Source organism: Curcuma longa, chromosome 16, assembly GCF_044706935.1.
Source record: "Curcuma longa cultivar G26 ecotype Majalengka, Jawa Barat chromosome 16, ITB_CL_G26_1.1, whole genome shotgun sequence".
Lineage (NCBI taxonomy): Eukaryota > Viridiplantae > Streptophyta > Magnoliopsida > Zingiberales > Zingiberaceae > Curcuma > Curcuma longa.
The window spans coordinates 1864819-1887496 of record NC_133876.1 but is presented as its reverse complement, the minus strand read 5'-3'; the positions used below and the strand labels follow the sequence as shown (position 1 = coordinate 1887496).

General features: G+C 43.8%; 5 protein-coding genes across 5 annotated transcripts in view; 2 read left to right on the top strand and 3 right to left on the bottom strand.

The window, feature by feature from the left end:
* Positions 1-600: 600 nt before the first annotated feature.
* Positions 601-2629, bottom strand: LOC141847348 (protein NRT1/ PTR FAMILY 5.6-like). Its single transcript, XM_074735375.1, has 4 exons — positions 2497-2629; positions 2196-2413; positions 1575-2125; positions 601-1512 (listed from the first exon to the last, which is right to left on the bottom strand). The coding sequence occupies exons 1-4, from the start codon at positions 2627-2629 to the stop codon at positions 693-695; spliced, it is 1722 nt and encodes a 573-aa protein (XP_074591476.1). The 3' UTR covers positions 601-692.
* Positions 2630-6404: 3775 nt separating this feature from the next.
* On the top strand, positions 6405-7786 carry LOC141847351 (uncharacterized). The gene is made up of 4 exons (XM_074735379.1): positions 6405-6630; positions 6687-7062; positions 7143-7232; positions 7323-7786. Exons 1-4 carry the CDS (start codon positions 6475-6477, stop codon positions 7424-7426), a joined length of 726 nt encoding a protein of 241 aa, XP_074591480.1. The 5' UTR covers positions 6405-6474; the 3' UTR covers positions 7427-7786.
* Positions 7061-8444, bottom strand: LOC141847352 (copper transporter 1-like). Its single transcript, XM_074735380.1, has 2 exons — positions 7925-8444; positions 7061-7261 (listed from the first exon to the last, which is right to left on the bottom strand). Exons 1-2 carry the CDS (start codon positions 8429-8431, stop codon positions 7238-7240), a joined length of 531 nt encoding a protein of 176 aa, XP_074591481.1. The 5' UTR covers positions 8432-8444; the 3' UTR covers positions 7061-7237.
* Positions 8445-10271: 1827 nt separating this feature from the next.
* LOC141847350 (transcription factor DIVARICATA-like) lies at positions 10272-12299 on the top strand. The gene is made up of 3 exons (XM_074735377.1): positions 10272-10770; positions 10849-11216; positions 11322-12299. The coding sequence occupies exons 1-2, from the start codon at positions 10367-10369 to the stop codon at positions 11168-11170; spliced, it is 726 nt and encodes a 241-aa protein (XP_074591478.1). The 5' UTR covers positions 10272-10366; the 3' UTR covers positions 11171-11216; positions 11322-12299.
* A 1357-nt stretch (positions 12300-13656) lies between these two features.
* Positions 13657-22678, bottom strand: part of LOC141847347 (chaperone protein ClpB3, mitochondrial-like) — an 11825-nt gene continuing 2803 nt past the window's right edge. Inside the window, exons 4-10 of the mRNA XM_074735374.1 lie at positions 17693-17888; positions 17511-17565; positions 16757-16907; positions 15515-15823; positions 15163-15428; positions 14147-15076; positions 13657-14052 (exon numbers count right to left, since the gene is read on the bottom strand). Of these exons, the coding sequence (XP_074591475.1) occupies positions 13753-14052; positions 14147-15076; positions 15163-15428; positions 15515-15823; positions 16757-16907; positions 17511-17565; positions 17693-17888 (2207 nt within the window). The 3' untranslated portion in view covers positions 13657-13752. The remainder of the gene's footprint in view (positions 14053-14146; positions 15077-15162; positions 15429-15514; positions 15824-16756; positions 16908-17510; positions 17566-17692; positions 17889-22678) is intronic.

Genomic DNA, 22678 nt, shown 5'->3' with positions numbered 1-22678 from the left:
GCGCTGTTCTCTGATCACTGCTAGTTGTATTAAAAGCCGCCACTGTACTACAGTACTAGATTACAATCCAGGCCGCCCGGCGCACACGTGGGACGCCGTCTCTCACTCTCACTGTCACTCTCACTCACATACGTACGCCGTCGGCGAGCCCGCCGCGGCAGCGAGGTTGGTCAGCCAGCGATAAGCTGCCAAAGCCAACAGGACAGAGGCCCGCAGCGACGAGGTGGGGGGTGGGCGACACACCACGGGTCGTACTCGTTGGCGGAACCAGGTGTCCGCCCGCTATTGGATGGACTGTACGCACTTAGCTCAGGGATCACTGTCGGCGCTCGCTGCCAAAACCTCGTCCGGTCCCCGGCGAGGGTCGAGGGGCTTCATTGCCCGCCCGCCGCGCGTTGTTGGGTGATTGGGCAGTTTGGCTTTCGAGTTAAAGGTGTGCAGCAGGCAGGTAGGTGGATCTTTTACTTGATTGCGCGCGCGCGGAGAGGAGGGAGGTGCGCCCGAGTTTTGCGTCGATTCGCTTCTACCGAGGACGACCTGGAGACTGTAGCTTCCACTGTTCTTAAACTTAAAAAAGCTCTCATGGAGTTTACAGCTAGATCGACTGATAACTTATTGTTAATCAGATGCATGCCCTTCAGATTACATTTGCACGGAATTGGTACAACGATGTCGAATCTTCCGTTTTCAGTTCAGGCGTCGGCTTCAGGGGAGTCGACCACTGCTACCTTGCTCTGTACTCTCTTGTAGGAATAGCTTCTTGCAATGCACACGAAGACGCAGATGTTGACGGCGTTCAGAGCCGCCACCAACCAGTAGAACGAGTCCAATCGGCTCCCGTTGAGGTCCCTGGCGAACCAGGTCGTGGCCCGGTCCACCGCCGTGATGAGGAGGCTGCTGAGGAAGCTGGCCACCCCGAAGATGCTCAAGTAGAGGCCGATCCCCAGACTGCGCATCCCGTCGGGCACCTGCTCGTAGAAGTACTCCTGCAGCCCCACCAGCGCGAAGCCGTCGCCCAGCCCCATCGCCATGTACTGCGGCACCAGCCAGAACACCGTCATCGGCGCCGTCGCCGTCAGCCGCCTCCGCTCTACCAGCGCTGCCGCCGCCATCGCCGCCGCCGACAGCGTCATGCCCACCCCGATCCTCTTGAGGATGCTCACGCCTCGCTCTTGCCCGGTGGCCCTCCGCACCGCCGGCTCCAGGAGTTTGTCGTACAGCGTCACCGTGATGAGCATGCCCACCGCGCCGAGGGCGAAGACGGAGGCCGGCGGAATTTCGAAGCCGCCGAGCTTCCGGTCCATGACGCTTGCTTGCTTTATGAAGAAGGTGGAGGACTGCGACATGGCGATGCCGAAAGGCAGCGCCGTCAGCCAAATAGGAACGATGCCGATTATTAGCTTCAGCTCCTCGACTTGAGTCACCGTCGCGAGCCGCCATGGGTTCGATTTCTCGACGGCGAAGGCCGCCGCGTCGTCTTTGTGCTCGATTATGGCGGCTTTGTCGAGGAACCTAACAAATTTAATTTATCAACATATCAATGGAATCCATTGGTTGAACACGCATGTTCTTACCTTAGCTTGTTAGTGTGGCAGAGGAGCCTCCTACTGGACTGCTCTGTTTTAGGAACCTCGTAAAGTTCTCCATCGTCAGACGGCAGAGGAAGCCCTCGTTTGGCCAGCGCCGACGCTACGACCTGGACCATCGGCGTGAACGGGCTTCCAACCGGCGCACGGTACCGATAAAACGTCTTGCCGGCGACGAAGACGACCAGACTGAAGCACATGGTGGCCGTGAGCACGACGTCAACCAGCCACCACCCGACTGCGTCGTGGGCGTAGGGAATGACGGTGACGCCGAAGAGAAGACCACCGCAGAGGGCGAAGTTCCACCAGTTGAAGTAGGACATCTTCCGCTTGCGCTCCTCCGCGTGGTTGTCGTCGAACTGGTCGGCGCCGAAGCTCTCCAGAGACGGCTTGTGGCCGCCGGTCCCGACGGAGATCAAGTAGATGGCCAAGAAGAAGATGACCTCGTGGACGCGCATCGATCTGCCGCCGCCGCAAGCGGCCGCGTCGCACGGTTTCAGGCGAGGGACTAATTGTGACAAGCTCAGCAAAGTGAGTCCCTGCGATACACAAGAAATCTTATTCTCTCATCGACGAGGGAAATCTGATGAAAGAATCTCTGCACTTTACCGCGATGTAGACGAGAGAGGAAATAACGACAGTGAAGAACCTCCCGAGAACGGCGTCGGCGACGAAGCCTCCGACGAGGGGCATCATGGAGGTGACGCCGTTCCAGTAGTTGACGTTCTTGGCGGCCGTCTTCAGATCCTCATGCAACTCCTTGGTCAGGTACATGATGAGGTTGGTGGCCAGCCCGAAGTAGCTCAGCCTTTCACCGAACTCGATCACTGCGCAGCCGCCGCCAGTCACCATGATCGTATATATATATCAAGAACACAAATCGATCGAACACGACGACGCGGAACAATACCTATGATGAACAAGGATGCTCTCCAACCTCCAGTAGCGGATCTGTCAGGAATCCTGCCTTTGTGATCGACGGAGGAATCGCACACCCATTTCTCCTCGCCTTGAGGCTTCTCCAAGCTAGTTGCCGGCGCCATGGGATGCGAGTTTGAGCTCCCATTTGATCTTTGTTTATATAAGAAGATGTCACAAAGTGCCATCGATCGATCACTCAGCAATAGAAAAACACTAAATGTAAATGAATATAAAATAAAGTAAAAGATTTGGCACTAGAACTTGTCTCCATTATCTTGCATTGCACATCTTTGTGCAAAACCTAATTGAAAATATGGCAATATTACCTCAACAGACATATCTACAAATCTAGAGGTCAAAGGCAGTGGACTGTTCTCATTATGTTCTTGCTTTCTTCATATGAATTCCCTGCACATTAATGGGAAGCATGCTTCAATTGATTGACAACCACTTATCAGAGAAACTTGGTGATTTCAACGGTAGGACATCCGGGTTGTGATTAACTTATTTATCGTGGTTATCGGTGGGATTACCTACTAATAATCATTTCAGAGTAGTCTCTCACACCAAAAGGTTTGTAAGTCATTCAAAATGGTATATGGCCTGGATCACTGACTGGAGATAACATAAAATTATGCTCAGTGGAGATGAAAGTTGTGGTGAAAATTAACCTTGAGCACTATATCTTCTTGTGACAGCAACTGTAGTTATTGGATGAATCTTGCTTCTTTAATTTATTTTGTGGTGATTGAGGCACAATCCATGGCCAACGGTAGCTGTGATCGAGTGTTTGACCCCATTATGTATGAATCTCACTTAAAATAAACCCTAGCTAGAGAAGAGACCATGCATGGTGTGGGAAGTGCATGTCCTGGACAATCTTAAGAGAGAAGGTAGAGAGAACATGTTCATTTTCCAGGGGGAAACAAAGAGACAAAGATAGAATCAAGCTCCAAGTTGAGATTGTACGTACTTGATGTACTGTTTTGCAGATAAAATAAATAAGTATATATAAAACACAAAGGCACTTTGTGCAGTCAGTGCTCTCTCTCTCTCTCTGTGCTTTAGGTTTAGGGTTTAGGAGTGTCGAGTTAGGTTATGATTGGGAACTAAGTCAACTTCTAATCTCCTATCTTAATCTTATAGCTAGCAAGGCAAAAAAACACATCAAAAAGATGCTCTATGTTTCTAAAATACCTACCTTTACAAAAAGGTTATAATTAACAACTTTGACTAAAACAACTTTAAATATTTTTAAAAATAAAGTACTTGATAATAAAAAATGGAAACAAAGGAAGGTAACTTGTAAATATGTGATTTTTAATGAGTATATTCTTTGTCATCTAATCTTAGCCACAATTAGTGTTGGGGATATTGAAGGCCAAAGTAGAGAATCCACTTGAGAGCTTGAAATTCTCCTCTCCTAAGTTTTGTAGAGCTTTGACTTTCATTTTTTTTTTGAGGTTTCCAATTCTTTAAACTGATTAATTTTGAAGATGATCAATCCGCCCTCATAAAAATTTTTGGGAAGTGCAAATTAAATAGCATGTTGCTCAATATTCTAAGATTGTCTTTTCATTAAAGAAAATTAATTTACAGTAGTTAAAAAATTGATTTATAAATATCTAATTAATTACAAAATAATTTTATCATTGCACCATAGCTGGAAGGCCCACTTGCTTTGCTCTTGCCTCATCCATATCCCACTACTCTAAAGCACGCACTTGCTAAGAGACCATCTATGTGATTAATTTTGTCCCCCTTGCTAAGAGGAATATTATCAAAGTATTTTACCTTAAACAACTTTAATAGCTTTCATATAGAAGGGTATATTAATAATTTTTTTAGATATTAAAATGATAAAATTATCAAGGTGTTTGACCCAAACACTTTGAAAATTCTTCCTAGGAGTTTATTTATATTTTTTACTTTTTGATTTTCACAACGGCAAATTATTAAAATTTCATTTTAATATTTTAAAGTAGTTTGGATGATTACAGGAGCATTTATGAAATATAGTGTTTTTTAAATACATTTAAAATTACAATGCGTCCTTAATAAATTTAAAATAGTGTTTTTTATATTTAGAAATAGAGAAGGAATATATAAAGTATCTTGTTCCATTAGTCTAAGTAGGATTTGTCTAATCCATTTAGCTTTATTTGTTCAATCGTGTTTAATTGTAAATTTAACATAATTAACACTCTAACACAACCTAGTTGGGTCAATTTATCATATGTCGAAACAAATATTATTTGACATATGATAAAAGGTATTAATTAATTTTAATAAAATATAATGTTGGAGATCAATTTATATAAAGGAAAAAGAAAATACTAAGGTATTTTCACATATGTAGCTTAGTGATAAAATACTCAGAGAAATAATTAAAAGGATTAAAGTTTAAATATCATTAGCAATGAATATTTTAAAAGTTAACTTCGAAAGGGTATAAGTTGTACTTTAAATTTATCTGATAGATAAATTGAAAGAAGATATTTTAAAAGTTTACATCTGAGTGTGTATAAGTTGTGCTTCAAATCTAGTAGACAGATCAAAAGACGAATTCGAAATTGGTTTGAACCTTATTGAAGATTTACAATATTGCTAGAGAACGTGTGTCCTATCTTGTTGTCTTGGGGAAATGATAGACAAAGTGGTTTGCCTCAAAGGACTTCGAACAAACTGAGGATTCAATTGCAAGAGGAGGCAAAAGATGTTCTTTGGCTAGAAACTCACAACAAAATAAAATTTATATTTATTTTATTTTTTGATAATTCAATTGTTCAAGCTTCCCCTTGGAGGTGGACGACTTTCTCTTGATTTATCCATGAAATATATCCAGAAACACAACAGAAATACATTGACTATCAATTTCGTAGTCACACCGTCCTTGTAAAATCAAGGCTAAATTGAGTACTCCGTCTACAAAGGTAAACTCTCAATTTTTTGCACACATGAATATTTCGATCAAGGTCATCAAGCATAGGCTTTTCATCAAATTCGAATATCGGCTCCTGCTACTACAGTTGAGAACCGAACTATGATTCTTTTTTTGTTGACATCATATGCTTTTACCGTTGTGCTGTGCCGGAGGCAGGAGCGTGTTTTATTTTTCTTCAGCAAAAGGTGAAATCCGTCACTCCAACAACGGCCCCACACGATCGACTTCGCGATCATCCATGAGGAGGTAAATCGGAAAGTTACAGTTGACCACTACGGGAGAGGACATTACCTCGGCTTTGTCGAGATTCAACTCTTTCCCACTTCAGTAAGTTTAATCCACACTAACCAATTCAATCATATCCGAGAGCGTGTTTTATTTTTCTTGGTTCTAGTGCTACAAGCCTACAAGTAAAGATTTTTGAATAATGGTGTAGGGCAAGGAGCTATCCATCGAAAGTAAAGTTTTCTATTCAATTTTAAGGAACCCGATATCTTAAACTCTACGAAGAATAATATGCGGTAGAAAACTCTTAGAACGTTACCTCAATAAAATCAGGTTTAAGTCATGAAATAGAATAGAAGATGAAAATCTCTCAAATCCTACGACTAATGAGAGACGATATTATCGTCGGGGAACCGCAACTGGATTAATTAAGGACTGCGGCAGCTTAACGATGAGTTTAGAGGTGCTATTTGTGCTAACTATATTTAGGCTGCATTCGTCCGGAAAGCACAAATGTCACCTCCAGAGTCATCGTCGAGCTGCCGTCGTCCCTAATTAATCCCAATTTAATTCTGCAAATTGTGCGTCGTTTTCACCATCAATCGGAACTCCCATAAGAGGCTCTGTTCCTGCGGCTACCTCCGACGTTGACTGCTTCCTTTATTTTTCTCTGATTTGGGTTCAAAGTGAGGCAGCAGCCAGCGGAGGAGACGACAGCCTCGCCTCGCCTTGCACGCCGCCACCATTTTTGTGGCATTACGGCAGACGCTTGCTCTGCTACGGCTTCAGCTTGGGCGCATGGCGGAGGATTTTCAGCTTCCCTCCGAGCTGCTTGACGATGGATTCTTCAACACGTTCTTCGTCGACCGCGAGAGGAAACATGACGAAGAGGAAGACGGCAACATGGGCGGCCGCACTTTCCTCCGCGGCGGAGACGACAAGGTGAGATCTTTCGTGGCGCATCTTATCGTTATGCAAGTCTTAAACTTGGTCTCTTGCCGTCGCCGAAGGCGAGGGATCTGTTGAATGGGGTCGCAGGAAAAGGGGCGGCGCGGTCCGAGCTCGACGACGCGGAGCGTCGCCGGCGAAGCCATCACGAGCGCTGGCTTCTGAATCTTCAGATCCTTCACCTGAAGCGGCAACAGTTACTGCAGCAGCAACTACACGCAGCATGGGCGGAAACACAAATCAAGGCAAGAAGAGGAGCCAGCTACGATGGCAGAAGCACCCCTAGCTCTTCTCCTTCGCCGCGGACTCCACTTCTGCTCCGGCACCATCCCCTTTCACAATCTGGGACCGGCACCGGCGCGCGAAGTGAGTCAGCCGGCACCGGCGTCTTCCTACCTCGGACGGCGATGAGCAAGGCGAAGCCGGAAAAGAAGCCAAGTAATCATCTCGTTAAACATAAACTTGCTAGTCTTCTTCGTCTTCGATGTTTCCTGATTCTGTTATTGCCCGTGATGCAGCAGCTAGTTCAACTGTGTTTATTCCGGCGAGAGTGGTCCAGGCTCTGAACCTGAACACAAGTCTCCCCAGTGGATTTGTCGTTCAACATGGTTAACTACCATCTTCGTGATTTCTTCTTCTGATAATAAAAGAAAAAAAAAGTTGATTTACTCATTCGATCACTATTTGTGTTACTTCAGATCCAATTGTAGGAAGAGCAGACACTTTGAGGCTCCACAGCCATCTCCAGCCTGTAGCCATCAGGACTCCCATGAACTCCCTTCCTCATGAATGGAACTATTGACCAGCTTCTCTCTTTCAGTGGAAGCAGGTCTTGTTCTAATGGCAGAAGAATTCAAGAATTCATAATGTAGATGGGTAAGTGCCTGTAGCTGTTGGGACCATCACGTGAATTTTGGTTCAAAGTGACAGGATGAACTGATGGAATGAATGAACAAATTCAATGTCGGGTAAGAATTTGTCCTCGATTGCATCCTTAATATACAAGCAAAGCATTTTAGGTGCTGACTTTTTGCTGGAGCGGTGAGAAGAACAGAACAATGTTTCTTATCAAAAAACAGTCCAAATCTCCTTTTGAATATTCTCTCCTTTTTTGTTGAAATTAGGATGAAAAAGATACCTTGTGATTCATATTGTAGATGAAAAAGACATAATTTTTGCACAAAATATTTCTTGATACGATCATGTTCCTTGTATCGCAATGTAACTAAATAGTCAAATCGATTTCGATGATGATACATAATTATTGATGCAAATAAGAAGCCGAAGCTTTAGTTCACACCTTGGCGGAAGGAGGCGGCTGAGCGTTTCCAGATCTGGCCGCCTGCCGCTCCAGGAGTCCGCTCCGAGTGAGGAGGAATCCAATCGCGTGCCCGACGACGGCCGCCAAGAATACTCCTCCGTTGAACGACATGAGCGCGAGCATGACTAGGTAGGCGAGCCCCAGGCGCACGGCGTGCAGCGCGGTCAGCAGCAGCGCCTCGGCCGGCCCGCGGCGCCCCCCGCTGGAGGCTTGCCTCCAGGAGAACCTCTGGGAGGCGGCGGAGAGGGCTTCCTCTAGGACGGCGAGGACGAGGACGAAGACGAGGGCGAGGAGGTACATGCCGAGGCCTCGGTCGCCGGGCCAGCCGGAGAAGAGGATCGCGGTGCGCTGGCCCCAAAAGAAGGTCATGTGCATCATCCCCATCCCGTGGCCCATGGGATGCGCAGGAGATGAAGCTGGAGGAGGCACCATCATGCCCATGTCGTGGCTAGCCATGTCCCCGCCGGCGCCGGCTCCCATTGCCATCGTCCGATCCACAGGAAGGAGAACGGAGCTTCAATTAGGGTAGATGTCCTTAAACCCTTTAGAAGTCTTTAGTACCAGTGTACGATCATTTTCAGATACAGTACACTTAGTTTTAAATTATATATATATATATATATTATTTTGTGAAAATAATAAATATCTGTAAAAAAAAAAATTTAAAAAACTATTTTTTAAAGACTAAAACTATATTATTTTAAAGTCTTTCACTAAAGCTTGTGATTAGAGATTGATTAAAAATAAAAAAAATTAGATAAAAAATTATTAATGAGAAAAACTCCTATAAAATGAAAAATTCATATGAAATTAATCTTTAAAATAAAAGAAAAATATTTTTTTCTCTACATTTTTATGGGAAGAAAGATTCGAAAAGCAAGCATGGACGTCTAGGAGGAACAAAGATGGCCGCTCGAAAACTGTGCCGGTGCACTTATTAGTAGGAACATGATAATTATTTTTTAAATGTTTTTATCCGATGATTGTCAAAGCTCACAAAGAAATGTTATTAAGGTCACTTTTAAAATAAAATAATTTATTTCAATAGTCAAAATTGTTTCCGGATTATTTGATGTTTGTGACGATGGCGGATTTCGATTGTTTCTGCATGACACTTATAATAAAAAAAAACATGTTGATGTTTTAAGTCAAAGGTAAATAGAAAATAGAATTCATTGGAAAGTCCATCCACCCACCCACTCGGTCTCTCAACCTCTCGGCCTCTTAGTCACTCGTTCACTCGACCACTTGATCACTCGATCACTTAGCCTCTCGACCTCTCGATCTCGGACGATATTTTTTCCTTGACTTGGAAGTCGTGAAGGTTCCTGAAACACATGACAACTTAAAGAGGTAAAAGCTGATTACAAGGTTATTAGATTTGATCACTCGAATACCCTCATACCTACACATAACGCCAAAAAGAAGCAAGAATAATCAGTGGTTGTCACATGATAGCTTAATAAAAAGGAGCAGTTACAAAGTTGTCAAATCTGGTCCCTTGGATACTCTCATACTTGCATATAGTGCCAAAAAAAATGAAGGTAATCAGTAGTCATCAGATCTGGTCCCCTCATATGAATGGTTGATGTGGCAAGGCTTCCCAAATGGATATATAAATCTTAGAAAAGATACATTAAAAATAAGAGGGGAGGGGGGCAGTTTTACTACTTTTCCTCCTCCTTTATGTATTTCCTTATTAGAAGAAGCTATTTCCTTGTGAGATTTTTTAAAATTAGTCTAACCTCTTGTCCGAATGTATTTCAGATTATCAGTGAGCAAAGACTCTGCGTCAAATCATTATTGACTATGACTTGACTATCTGATATTTAATCGAAATATTTAAGAATCCTTTGACTTTATAGTTAAAAATATTAAATTCTTACTCTCGAGATACATTATAAAACATTTAGAAAAATAATTAATTTTTAAATTTTAAATAGGATAAATATCTTAATAAATCAATTAAAAAAATCATCTATCTATAAAATTAATAAAATAACCTCATACATTTAAATTATTAAAAAATTATTATTATTATTTTAAAATTTTCAAGGAAATCAAAAATTTTAGAGATAAACATGTTTATAAAGTGTAATTTTCCTTTTCAGGATATAAACTGAAAGCGAAACTAATGAAGATTAGCAATTCCGATTGTTGCATCCGAAAAGGAAGAAAGCGGCGGAAGAAAGGCGCGACTTCTCTCTTCCTTTCCCTTTCTCGAGGTAGATCGTTTTCACTTCGCGAGTTGGATTCGAATGATTGGGAGTTTGCCGTGCATCTTCCGGCTTCCGATTCACCTCCGACCTCGCTTCCTCCGACCAAGGCTGCATCTTTTGGGGGTGAAGTAGCTTCACCTTCAGATTTCTTCGAGCAATTTCTGATTTTGAGGGTTTCTGATACCGACCGCGAGTTTCGTCGATGGATGTTCTTCCTCAGAAGAACGAGGCGGCGGCGCGTTCCTGCGGCCCTAACTGGTTCGTCGCCCGGGAAGGCGGCGGTTGCGGGGGGTGGAGTTGGACGGCGGAGGAGAACAAGCGATTCGAGGATGCGCTGGCGAAGTTCGACGACGAGGCCCCGGACCGCTGGGCCAAGGTGGCGGCTTGGATCCCCGGGAAGACCGTCGGCGACGTCATATACCATTACCGGGAGCTGGTGTTCGACGTGATCCAGATCGAAGCCGGTGGCGTCCCCTGCGCTGCCTACGGCTCTCCTCCATCTCTTACCTTGGACTCCGAAGGACGTAGGCGCGGAAAGCGATCCGGTGGGCGATCATCCGATCACGAGAGGAAGAAGGGCGTCCCGTGGACCGAAGAGGAGCACAAGTAAGCTCGCCTTAGCTTCCTCATCTTCCATTCACGCATTTTCTCAAAGATGCATATCTTCCCCTCCAAATTGTTTAGGTTATTTTTGCTCGGTCTGAACAAGTATGGCAAAGGAGATTGGAAGAACATATCTCGGAACTCGGTGATCACCAGGACCCCTACTCAAGTGGCCAGCCACGCGCAGAAGTACTTCCTCAGGCTCAACTCCGGCAGCAAGGACAAGAGAAGGTCCAGCATCCACGACATCACTACGGTCGATTTTCCGGATAACGGCCTCCCTTCTCCATCAAGTTTAACAGCGACGCCGGCGTTGCCAGGCCACTCACCGATTCATCCTGCTCAGCTCTTCAATTCGTTGCGAGGGGACGATGAGTTCATGCAGTCGCCAACTGGATTTTGAATGGTTGCTGAACTCAACTGGTGTAGTCTCCATCTCTCAAATGCTGGTGAAGTAATTCTCCTACAGAGTGGTTAGTTTTAATTAAGCTTGATTCTATCGTCAGAATGATGGATTTGTTATTGGATTTACAACTATGATTAGACTTTCACAGAATTAGAGCGCGATTGTTCATCACTTCATGCTCGATCGTGTTGACTGTGTTCTACTGAAAGCATGCAGAGTTAGATGATCTGTGAAAGTGACGGTCAAAATCCCACTGGCTCAGCCTCGAATTCAGTACTGTTTAGGGTTCAGAGAAGTTTAAACTGATAATGAACTAGTCAAGTGATGAACAAACAGGCGAAGCTCCCTCCATTTCGAGCCTTGAAATTTGTGCCGCATAACGGAAGCAAAAGGGCTCAGAGAAGGTTCAGGCCCAAACAGTGAGTTGCCAACGTTTTCCCACCTCAAAAGAAATGAATTGACGAGCTTTTGAAGAGCATGGCGCGTCTCTGCTCGCTCTCAGAGCCCTGCCCAGCCAGAGCTTTCGCTCGCTTCCAGGATGAAGAGATTCTTCCGCGACGATGGCTCCAAGCGCAAGCCAGCCCAGTTAGCGTTCCACGCCGATCGACTTCCACTTGACCACTGCTCTGCCAATCTGCTCCTCCTCCTGCAATAAATACGTGCTGCTGCGCCGAGCTAGGGAATCAGAATAAAATGTTGAACGGGAACGAGACGCGCGGATGCCGGGGCTCGCTGCTGTCCGCCGACCTGCTGCGTCGGGCGCGGTGCTCGGCGGCGCGGCTCTTCGGGTTTCTGGGAAGAAAAACCTCCAAGGCCCTGCGCTTCGTCTCTGGAACTAGAAGGCTGACGGCGTCGAGCGCGGCGCAGCAGGCTCCTTCCGCGGATTGTGAACACCTGTCGGAGGCCATGGAAGACTGCATCAAGTTCCTCCACTCCTCGTCCAGGAAGGCGTGATGGAATTAATCTGCAAGCTGTGCGAGTCTGCGACGCTCTGTAGCTGGCCTTTTTCTGTTAGCTCTGTTCCATGCAATATAATATACACCTTTGCACTGCTGCAATAGGAATCCACGCACGACTTAGAGAATATCTGAACCCTTTGATCATGCAAACTGATCTTCTCAGATAATTTTCGATTATTCATATGGAAATTTTAAATATGGAATTTAAATTCCTTTCACTGCCAGTTGATCAGAAAGTTGAGTATAAAATTTCACCATTCCTTTTCAAGAACAACTTGCTCAATATGAAGCTTCATACTGCTTCTTCCTTCATTCCATGAATAGGAACTTGGAATAAGCTGACTACTGAGTTAAAGATTATTAAATACTGATGTGGGTGTGGTAGGAATAGTTGAAATTTCCAGATTTTGAAAACGTCAAAGATCAAGTCACTGCACCGTCATGGGAGAAGGCTGTGCGACCAAGTCCAGCACCACCTGGAGGAATGCGTCGGTATACGCTCCCTTCTTCATGAACCGCGAGAGAAGGTCGTCGTAGTCTCGCCGCCCGTCGCTCAACTCGAGCTTCCGAGACTTGATGATTGCCGACAGGTAGCGATCGATGTGCGCCACGCTGCTGGTGAGCGTCGCCTCCATCCCCACCTGCAGCCACTTCTTGAACCGCCACACCGGTTCGGGGAAGATGAATCGTTGCAGGCTGGCCTTGGTAGCGCGGTCGAAGGTCGTGGCAAAGGCGTTCTCAGGCAGGCCCAGCGCGAGTGTCTCGGGGCCCCTGCCAAAGGCCAGCCCGTAGATGTTGTCAAAGGTGAGCCAGAGCAGCAGGTCCTGGAGGTCGACGGCACCGGCGGACCCGGCGGACCCGGCGGCAGCGGCCTCTTCCAAAATGGGGAGGAAGTGATGGTGGATGGAGCGGCAGACGTTTCCCAGCGTTTGGACACAGTCTTCTCCCAAATCTGACCGTTTCTGGTAAGTTTCCATGGATGGAAAACGTTTCGGAAACGGGGACGGCAATATATTTGCCGTTTCCAGACAGCACAGGTGGTAGGAGACGTAGCTCCTTCTGGGATAATAATCAAGAGTCATGCAAACTTAAGATCCGGACCGACGTGGCAAGTCGGGTCAACACTAGCCTAATTCCATCATAGTAGGATATCTGGCACCTTAGGTTCAGACCGTATTTTGGGGGGCTCAGTCTAGGATTCGACTTGGGCTCCCGAAGCCATCTCGGCTAATCTCTCGTCTCAATCAACCTCGTCTCGGCCAACTCAATCGTCTCATCTCGGCCAACTCAGTCACTCGTCTCAGTCAGCTTCGTCTCGATCGGTCTCGTCTCGATCATCTGAGTCGACTTGTCTCAATCAACCTCGTCTCGATCGTCTCTAGCGTGGATTCCTATTGCAGCAGTGCAAACTGTCTATTATATTGCATGGAACAGATCGACGGCGGATCACAAGAAGATCAAATTTTATAGAAGACAACATGATCGACCAAGCAACAAATAAAATATTTTCCGCCAAGCCGTTGGCAGCATTTTGATCATCCTCGTGATATCCTACAAAACCAACACAGTTAACAAAAAAAAACTGAAAAATAGATACTTATTTATTGGCCAAATCAGTTATTAAGCTGCTAGTTCATCAGGCAAATGGATGTTCTCCACTTTTCTTATGACTAGTTTCTTGTGAGTGGGGAGATCTTTGAGAGATTGATCAGCATCCACCATAATGGTGTCATCTTCCTTGAAATCGCCTCGTAGCACTGCGAGTGCAATCTCATTCTCCACCATCTGCTGGATCACCCTCTTGACAGGCCTGGCACCAAAATTAGGGTCGAAACCGAGGTTTCCGAGAAGCTCGACTGCTGTTGGTGTGTACTGTAGGTAGATGTTCTTTTGTTTCAGCCTTTCCTTCAAACGGTCCAACTGCGAGATCATAGAGCAGATAATAATTTGTAAGAACAATAGTTAAACGAACCAGTATGCATTACTTTCTGGATTCGGAAGTCGAAAGGCATACCTGCATTTCCACAATGCGATTGATCTGCGTCTTGTCCAGAGGCTTAAATACAATGTATTCATCGATCCGGTTCATGAATTCAGGGCGAAATGTTTGCCTAGCCAATTCAAGGACTTGTTTCTTCATCAGTTCATACACAGCTTCCTCTGTGCCATTTGTAGTTCGAAGCGTGTCCAGGATGAAGTGTGAGCCTATGTTTGATGTCATAATCACAACTGAATTTGTAAAACTGACAGTCCTTCCCTGTGAATCAGTGATTCTTCCATCATCCAGCAGTTGCAACAGAATGTTGAAGACGTCCTGGTGTGCCTTCTCAATTTCATCAAAAAGCACTACAGAATAAGGTCTTCGCCGTACAATTTCAGTAAGCTGGCCTCCTTCCTCGTAACCAACATAACCAGGCGGCGCACCGACTAATCGAGAAACTGCATGCTTTTCCATGTACTCGCTCATATCTATCCTTACAAGTGCATTCTCTGTGTTGAAAAGGTAACCTGCCAAAGCTTTTGCGAGCTCAGTTTTACCAACACCAGTAGGACCCATAAACATGAAACTTGCTATAGGACGATTTGGATCTGACAATCCTGCTCTAGAACGACGTATAGCATCAGCCACAGATTTAACAGCGATATCCTGACCGACCACTCTCTTGTGCATAACTTCCTCCAAATGAACCAATTTATCTCTCTCTGAATGCTGAAGGTTAGAGATTGGTATCCCAGTCCATTTGCTAACAATTTCAGCAATATCAAGATCTGTGACTTCCTCCCGAAGCATTGATTTCCCAGACTGTTGGAATTCAGCAAGCTTCTGCTCAGCCTCTTGGAGCTGTCTTTGCAGGGAAATAAGTGTACCGTACTTCAGTTCAGCTGCGCGGCTCAGATCATATTCACGCTCTGCAGCTTCCATCTCCAAGTTGACTCTATCAATCTACGATAACATTAAACATCAAGTAAATGAAGAAGAGGTCTGCAAGAATCAAGTTTCAGCATCATTCACAAACAAAAGCAGCTTACCTCCTCTTTAATTGAACTTATTTTATTCATGAGTGATTTTTCTTGCTCCCATTCTACTGTTAACTCATTCTGTCTTTGTTTGAGAGAGGCTAAATCAGTTTCCAGCTTGCTTAGTCGTTCTTTGGAAGCTTTGTTGCTGTCGTTTTTCAAGGAAAGCTTCTCCATCTCCAATTTCAGCACTGCTCGGTCCACCTCATCCAACTCTGTGGGTTTGGATGTTATCTCCATTTTCAGCTTTGCAGCAGCTTCATCAATGAGATCAATGGCTACAAGGAACCAGCAAAATCAGCTCAACTTACACATGACGTTAACTGCTATCATTTTTCTTTAATTCAATGGCCTATCAGAATACCTTTGTCAGGCAAAAACCGTTCAGTGATGTACCGATTAGAAAGAATTGCCGCTGCAACAAGAGCACTGTCTGATATTTTGACACCATGGTGCAACTCATAGCGCTCACGGAGCCCACGAAGTATTGATATGGAATCTTCTACAGATGGCTGACCACAATACACTTGTTGAAACCTACGCTCCAATGCTGGATCCTTTTCAATGTACTTCCTGTACTCATTCAAGGTAGTAGCTCCAATACAACGGAGCTCTCCTCGACCCAGCATAGGTTTCAACAAGTTTCCAGCATCCATTGCCCCACCAGTAGCGCCTAGATTGTACAATATAAGAAGCAAAAACAAGCCAAAAAATCTGAGTAAATACTAAACCGAGTTGTAAGATACGAAGTTTGTTATCTAGTATTTATCTTATGAATAATCAAAATCCTTTCTAATTGTTATAGTTTTTTTGCGTTCATGCTTCTACACCAAGATAGTATGGTACATGGAAGCCACCCTATACTTGGAAAACAAGCCAGTTTATGGAGATTTTGATAGCGTATGCACATACTAGCAATGCAGCTGATTATAGAAAGATAAAATGATTAAGGTGATTAATTAATTATCATAATAGGTCCAACAAACCAATGTTATTTTCTTCAGGCCATTTCATCCGCTAATCAATATTGGAACACGAAAAAAACAACAACAAGCAGTGATTCCCAAGGATTAAAGTATAGATTTCATTCCAACTTTCATCCTAACCTACCCATCAAGATCAAAACAGAATTAAAATGATAAAAGTATGGTTACCAAAAATTTTAAGTATCAGTTTCATTGACTCACATTGATGATATGAGCAGGCACAAATGAATTGTGCCAAGATGGCAGTATGGATCCCTACACATGGTTGCTTGCTCTAAAACCATGTTAAATTTAGCAGAGTATCTTGAAAAGCTTAAATTGCAGGAAAGGATAATGCAATACTTAATTCTTAAAACTTATACCGAAGCAAATAGATTTTGTTTCCCACAAAGCTTATTTGATGTTTTATTAACTAAACAGATGTTGATATTAGAAATATTGAGTGCCACAAATGGATACTTACTGGCAGGACGATGTTAATTCCAGAACTTGCCTATGGCTAAATAAGATAAGGGAAAAAAGTACTACCAAATAAGAGGAACTGACCCAACAAGCCCATCATAGCCTCCATTTGTATTTGTACTGACTTAAAGTTAATGGATAAGAAGGGGAAAACCAACCTGCACCAACTACAGTATGAATCTCGTCAATGAATAGAATGATCTGGCCATTTGAAGCAGAAACTTCCTTTAGTACAGCTTTCAATCTTTCTTCAAAGTCACCACGAAATTTAGCCCCCGCGACCAGTGAACCCATATCCAAAGATATCAGCTGTTGGAGAAAAAAATAATTATCAAGGAGGACAACAAGCATAGTCCAGATGCATTATAATAAATACAAAAGGATGAAGAGTACTCTGAGAATTTACATAGTAAGCTCTTTTAAGCAACCATCAGAAGGAAAGAAAAAAAAAAGAATATACACAGCCCTGCGCAATGGTACACCTTAATTTAATCTTCAGGTCTCTACCATCAACACATGCAACCAATTTCATGGTACATTCTGATAGAGTGACTCTGACAAATGTGTAAGTGCTGTTATTGACTAAATTATATAGCAAGAAAGAGTTCTTCACAAAAGAAAAAGATATCCAGATAACCTGTTGCCATGTGAATGCTGAACAGATTATGTGATCACACAAAGACAAAGTCAATAAAAAAACAAGGCTGAATTTTTCAGCACTTTGTTACTTGCTATTGTTACATAGATTCATCAAACCAGAAAATCAACATGTATCAATCAATCATATTTGTTGAATAAATAATGAAACTTATCATACGATCATATACTAAAAAATTAATCATTATGTTTTCTACATTACTTGGATAATCTATAAATATAAAAATTATTTTGTTATTGAACTTTAGCCCATACCTTCCTATTCAGTAATGGTTCTGGAACATCTCCTTTCACAATGAGTTGGGCTAATCTGCAAAGGATGATATTTTTGAAGGTTAAACCTCCATATTCACGTGATGGCAATTACAGCAGTTAATTTAACTATCTAATTAAAGTACTTTTCTGAAAAATGATGAAAAAATAAAATAGAGAATTACCCTTCAGCAATGGCTGTTTTCCCAACACCAGGTTCACCAATAATCACAGGATTGTTTTTTCTTCTTGCAGATAAAATCTGAATACAGCGTTGTATTTCATCATCACGACCTATAACAGGGTCCAGTTTACCACGTTTGGCAAGTTCTGTCATGTCATTGCCATATGTCTCTAGTGCTTGATACTTCCCTTCAGGATCTACAATAAAGAAATCATTCCACATAAGGCCATTTAGTAAAATATAATACAACCAATACAAAAGCATGCTGAATGATGGAAGGAATTTATGAACAAAGATTGATGATAGCTAGCATGAGAAGAAAACAATAATATGAACAAAGATTGTCACAGCACCCCTCGGCTCTTCCTCACTGAGTTTGAGATCCTTCCATAATTGTTTGACTGACAATAATGCCTGGACAAGATGTTGCAGAAGAAGAAATTCATAATCAAACTCCTTTTTAAATTTATTTGCGAGGACACCGGAAAGGCGAGGGGCAGGGCTGGCGCCCGGCACGGGGTGCCGGGCGAGGGCGGCGCGGAGGGAGGAGGAGCGGCGGCGGCGCGACGCGGCCGAAAAGGCGGACCTGGCTGCGCGGCCGAACATCGAGACGAGGGATTCGGAGCTCTGCTTTCACGAGGGATTTAAAAAGCCGTGGTCCGAAAACTTAGTACAGGTGTATTTTAAAAAAATACGATCACACTGTGAATTTTAATAATATAATAATTTCAGAACAAAATAAAAAAAACCATTTATTTTTATTATTATGAAAATAATATCCTATTTTTTAAAAAATAATATATTAAAATAATATCTCATATATTAAAATATTCTTGTCCAATATTCTTTGAATAAAATTACTTCGATTAAAATAATTTTAATCAAAATTATTCTACTTAAAATACTTTTTATCAAAGTTGTTTTAAGTATTTTTGATTAACTAACATTTTAGCCGTTCATATTAAAATTATTTTAATTGTAGAAGTTATAAATGAATTAAATGTTAATCGTAGCTCAAAGTTTAGAATTTTATTGAATTAAATAAATAATTTTAAATACATATGTATTTAATTTGAAAGAATTATACTCTGGGATTATAGTATGATGGTAAGAGGTGACATAGATTTTCTTTTAGTGAATTTATTACTCACAACGATAATGGATCATTTTACTTTGAGGCCGTGTTTATCAATCTCCTACGATCGATTGCGAGACAAAGGAGGGAAAAGGAGGTAAATTCTGATTTACTACTGCATAAAAGAGACAAGAGGAAGATTAGTCCAAATGGAAGCATCAATATTGCCGTTTGTAGCCCACGACTTGGGATCAGCTCGGATAGATCATTCGGGTTGGCTCCGTCATTGTTTAGTTTATTCTTATACTAGCAAATAAAAGTCGATTACTTTCCTCTGAGACTATATTCATCAATCTTAATCGATTGTGAGACAAAGAAAGGAGACCTGAGAGTATTTCTTTTTTTTTTTTTTGTCTAGAATTTAGTTTGTTCTTGAACTAGCAAATAAAAAGAAAAAAAAAATCTAATGTTTAACCTTTTTTGGGATCATTCTTCCTTTTTCCTTTTATTTATTCAAATTTTTTGGCTAATTTTGTACGGAAACATAAAAGAGAGATCATGCAAGAAAGTTGGAGGAAGTCGAAAAAGAAATCAGTTTTTGCAGAACCTGAGTAAAATCTTATATGATACATTCAAAGAGGGCAAATATTATAGGGATAATTCACTGGACAAAAATCAAGGACGATAATGATACTACAGTTGGGTCATTTGAGGATTTATCAAGTTCAATTAATACAATTTCTAATGTCTGATGCAAAAATGGAAGCTGAAGCTCATGTTGTTCTTGAAGAAAAAGGTGCAGAAACAAATGGTCATGTTGTTCTTGAAGAAAGAGGTGCAGAAACAAATGGTCGAGAGAGGAAAAACAGATAGAGGAATGAGTTTTGATCTGGCGAGAGTGACATGGGATAACAGAGAGGAGAAAGGGACCCTAGGGAAAATATGTGGCGATGACATGACACGAAGCGGAGAGGTCCTGATCTCTTTAGGTCGGAGAAAAGGTAGGTAAAACCGACCTCCCTAACAGGAGAGCCCACTCCTCAGTGCCACACTCGGAGAGTTATTAGACTCCTTCCGAAACGCTCAACCCCCCCCCCCCCCTCTATCTGTTCTAACATTCTCATCTCGAATAAACTAACAAATTGTTTAAGTACCACCCTCATCAATAGATCAACGTACACCTCGATACAGAAGAAGAGCTCCTCACAGCTTAGGCTACAATTCCCCATGATACCAGAACACATACTCTATAAGCCGACCTCATTATCAGGTCAGGTACCGCACTTATCGCTACCTACGAAGCCCAATCTTTTACATGACTCCCTGGCCAACCTCCCTACGAGGTCGGCGCGAGGTTCAAAATACCAACCGAGCTCCCTTGGACCTCGGTGCGCAGTACCCAATTCCCTGTGACCTCCACGGCAGTAAGCTAGCTGCATATACCAACCTCATGACTTGGTCCTTGTATCATATACTGACCTCATGACTTGGTTCCGGTATCACATACCGACCTCATGACTTGGTCCCGGTATCACATACCGACCCCATGACTTGGTCCCGGTATCACATACCGATCTCATGACTTGGTCCTGGTATTACATACCGACCTCATGACTTGGTCCCGGTATCATATACCGACCTCATGACTTGGTCCCGGTATCACATACCAACCTCATGACTTGGTCCCGGTATCACATACCGACCTCATGACTTGGTCCCGGCATCATATGCCGACCTCATGACTTGGTCCCGGTATCACATATCGACCTCATGACTTGGTCCCGGTATCACATACCGACCTTATGACTTGGTCCCGATATCATATGCCGACGTCATGACTTGGATCCGGTATTGTTTCCTTCAGCTACGAAGCACATAAAGAGCTCGGGACGGATCGAGCACACCTGATCAGCCCGGCTGAGATTACATTGCACCTGTGCATCTCAGCCGCACATACAAATCGGTCATTCTCGACGCGGAGTAGATATCAACGGATCATCACGCTTACTTATTCATCTAATCTAACAACTCATCTGTAAGAATTGGATTACAAACCAAGTCCTCTTACGTGGTCCTACACGATCACAACCCTTCACAAAAGATAAGCCACGCAGCTAAACCGTCAGATCTGCGGAATCTGTCACAAGCTTGACTCCGTGATTTCACCTTCTTCTCCAATCACAAGCATCAAGATCTGAAGGTATCGCTCCCTCCACCCCTATATAAACCCCGCAGGTATGACAATCAAACCATCTTGAATTCTCTCTACACACTCGAGTTCCTCTTTTCTGACTTGAGCGGCGGAGTGGCCACGTCGGAATCCTCCGGCGCCCAGCTAACCCGTGCGTTCAGTATTCACCTTTGCAGGCCCTCTCCTTCGACGTGGAACTACCGAGTGACGCAGCATCCCCCCCTGTCTGGTGGCGTGGCTATCGTCGGCAAGGAGCCGGAACATTTTAGCGTCGTCTGTGGGAAAACTGAGCTGAGACGACACGATAGTTAACACCAGACACACCATTAGCACTCGGGATCCCGTTGAGGAAAGGAATCCTGAAGGAACCGTGACAATGACGAAGGACCATCTCTACCAGATCGTGTAGCAAGCAATCGATGCGGCCCTACGCAACGCTTCGATCCAACCCCCACCGATACTGGCGGGTCAAGCCGCGAAAGGGAAACAAAGACCTTCGCTTATTGACAAAGTATCAGCACCGACTGGCTCTACCAAATAGAGATCGGCTTTATGAAGATGAAGATTCAAGTGAATCGCAAGCCGAAGAGGTATGCCGAGACACTCGTAAACGGAAAGCTCCGGCAAACAGGGTGGCCGACCTCCCTGACACCCCGTTTGCACGAGTAATCCTAGAGCAAGAACTGCCCCGACACTTCCGACCCCCCCAAGTGGGAGAATATGATGGGTCTGCCGATCCAGAGGACCATCTATGTCGCTTTGAGAACGCCTGCTTGTTACATCAGTATACCGATGGCATCAAGTATAGGCTATTTCTCAATACACGCTATGGATCAGCTCAACGCTGGTTCAATAAGTTACAGGGCTCTACCATATGATCTTTCAAGGACTTCAAAGAGGTCTTCCTGCACCAGTTCGCCAACAACAGGAAACACCAAAAGACCCCTTTGAACCTCTCCACAATGAAGCAGAAGCCTCGGGAAACCCTACGAGAGTATCTTCGCCGTTTCAACCAAGAAGCATGTGAAGTACCATCCACCCCTTCGGATGTTCTAACAAGCACTTTCACTCAGGGGTTACTTGAGGGAGATTTTGTTGGTGCAATCTTTGCCCCAAGTGCATTGAGTTTCAATGTTTGGCTAAACCATGTTTAAAGTTAGGCAATACTTGTGATCTAACATGTTTAATGCAAGTTTGCAGAAAAAGTCCAGGTTGAAGACTTGGCAAGGAGAAAGTCCAAGTGGGAAGTCTTGGCAAAAGAAAAGTCCAAGTGGGAAGTCTTGGCAAGGAAAGCTCCGGCACTCTCCCTCCGGCATTCTCGGCGCTCCCCTCCGGCACTCTCCCTCTGGCGCTCTCCCTCCGACATTCTGCTTCCCCTTCGGCGTTCTTTCTCCGCGGGTTGTTTCTCACCTCCGGCATTCTCCCTCGCCTCCGGCAGATCCTCGCGGCAAGTCTCCTCCGGTGAAATCTCCTTGCGCTGTCACTGATACTCCCGACTTTCTCTTCTTCGGCCTTTTCTTCCCAAAGGTAACCCCTCCGACACATTCCCCTCCAGCCATTTTTGCTCCAGGGAGCTCCAGGGAGCATGCAGTACTGTTGATTTTACATTTCTAAGGGTTTCTGAGATATAACTAAGATTATTAGTAATTAACTTTTAGAATTAATGAGCAGTTTATATTTTTAGAGTTCTGTAAGTCAATTTGAGCTAAGCTTGATTTTGT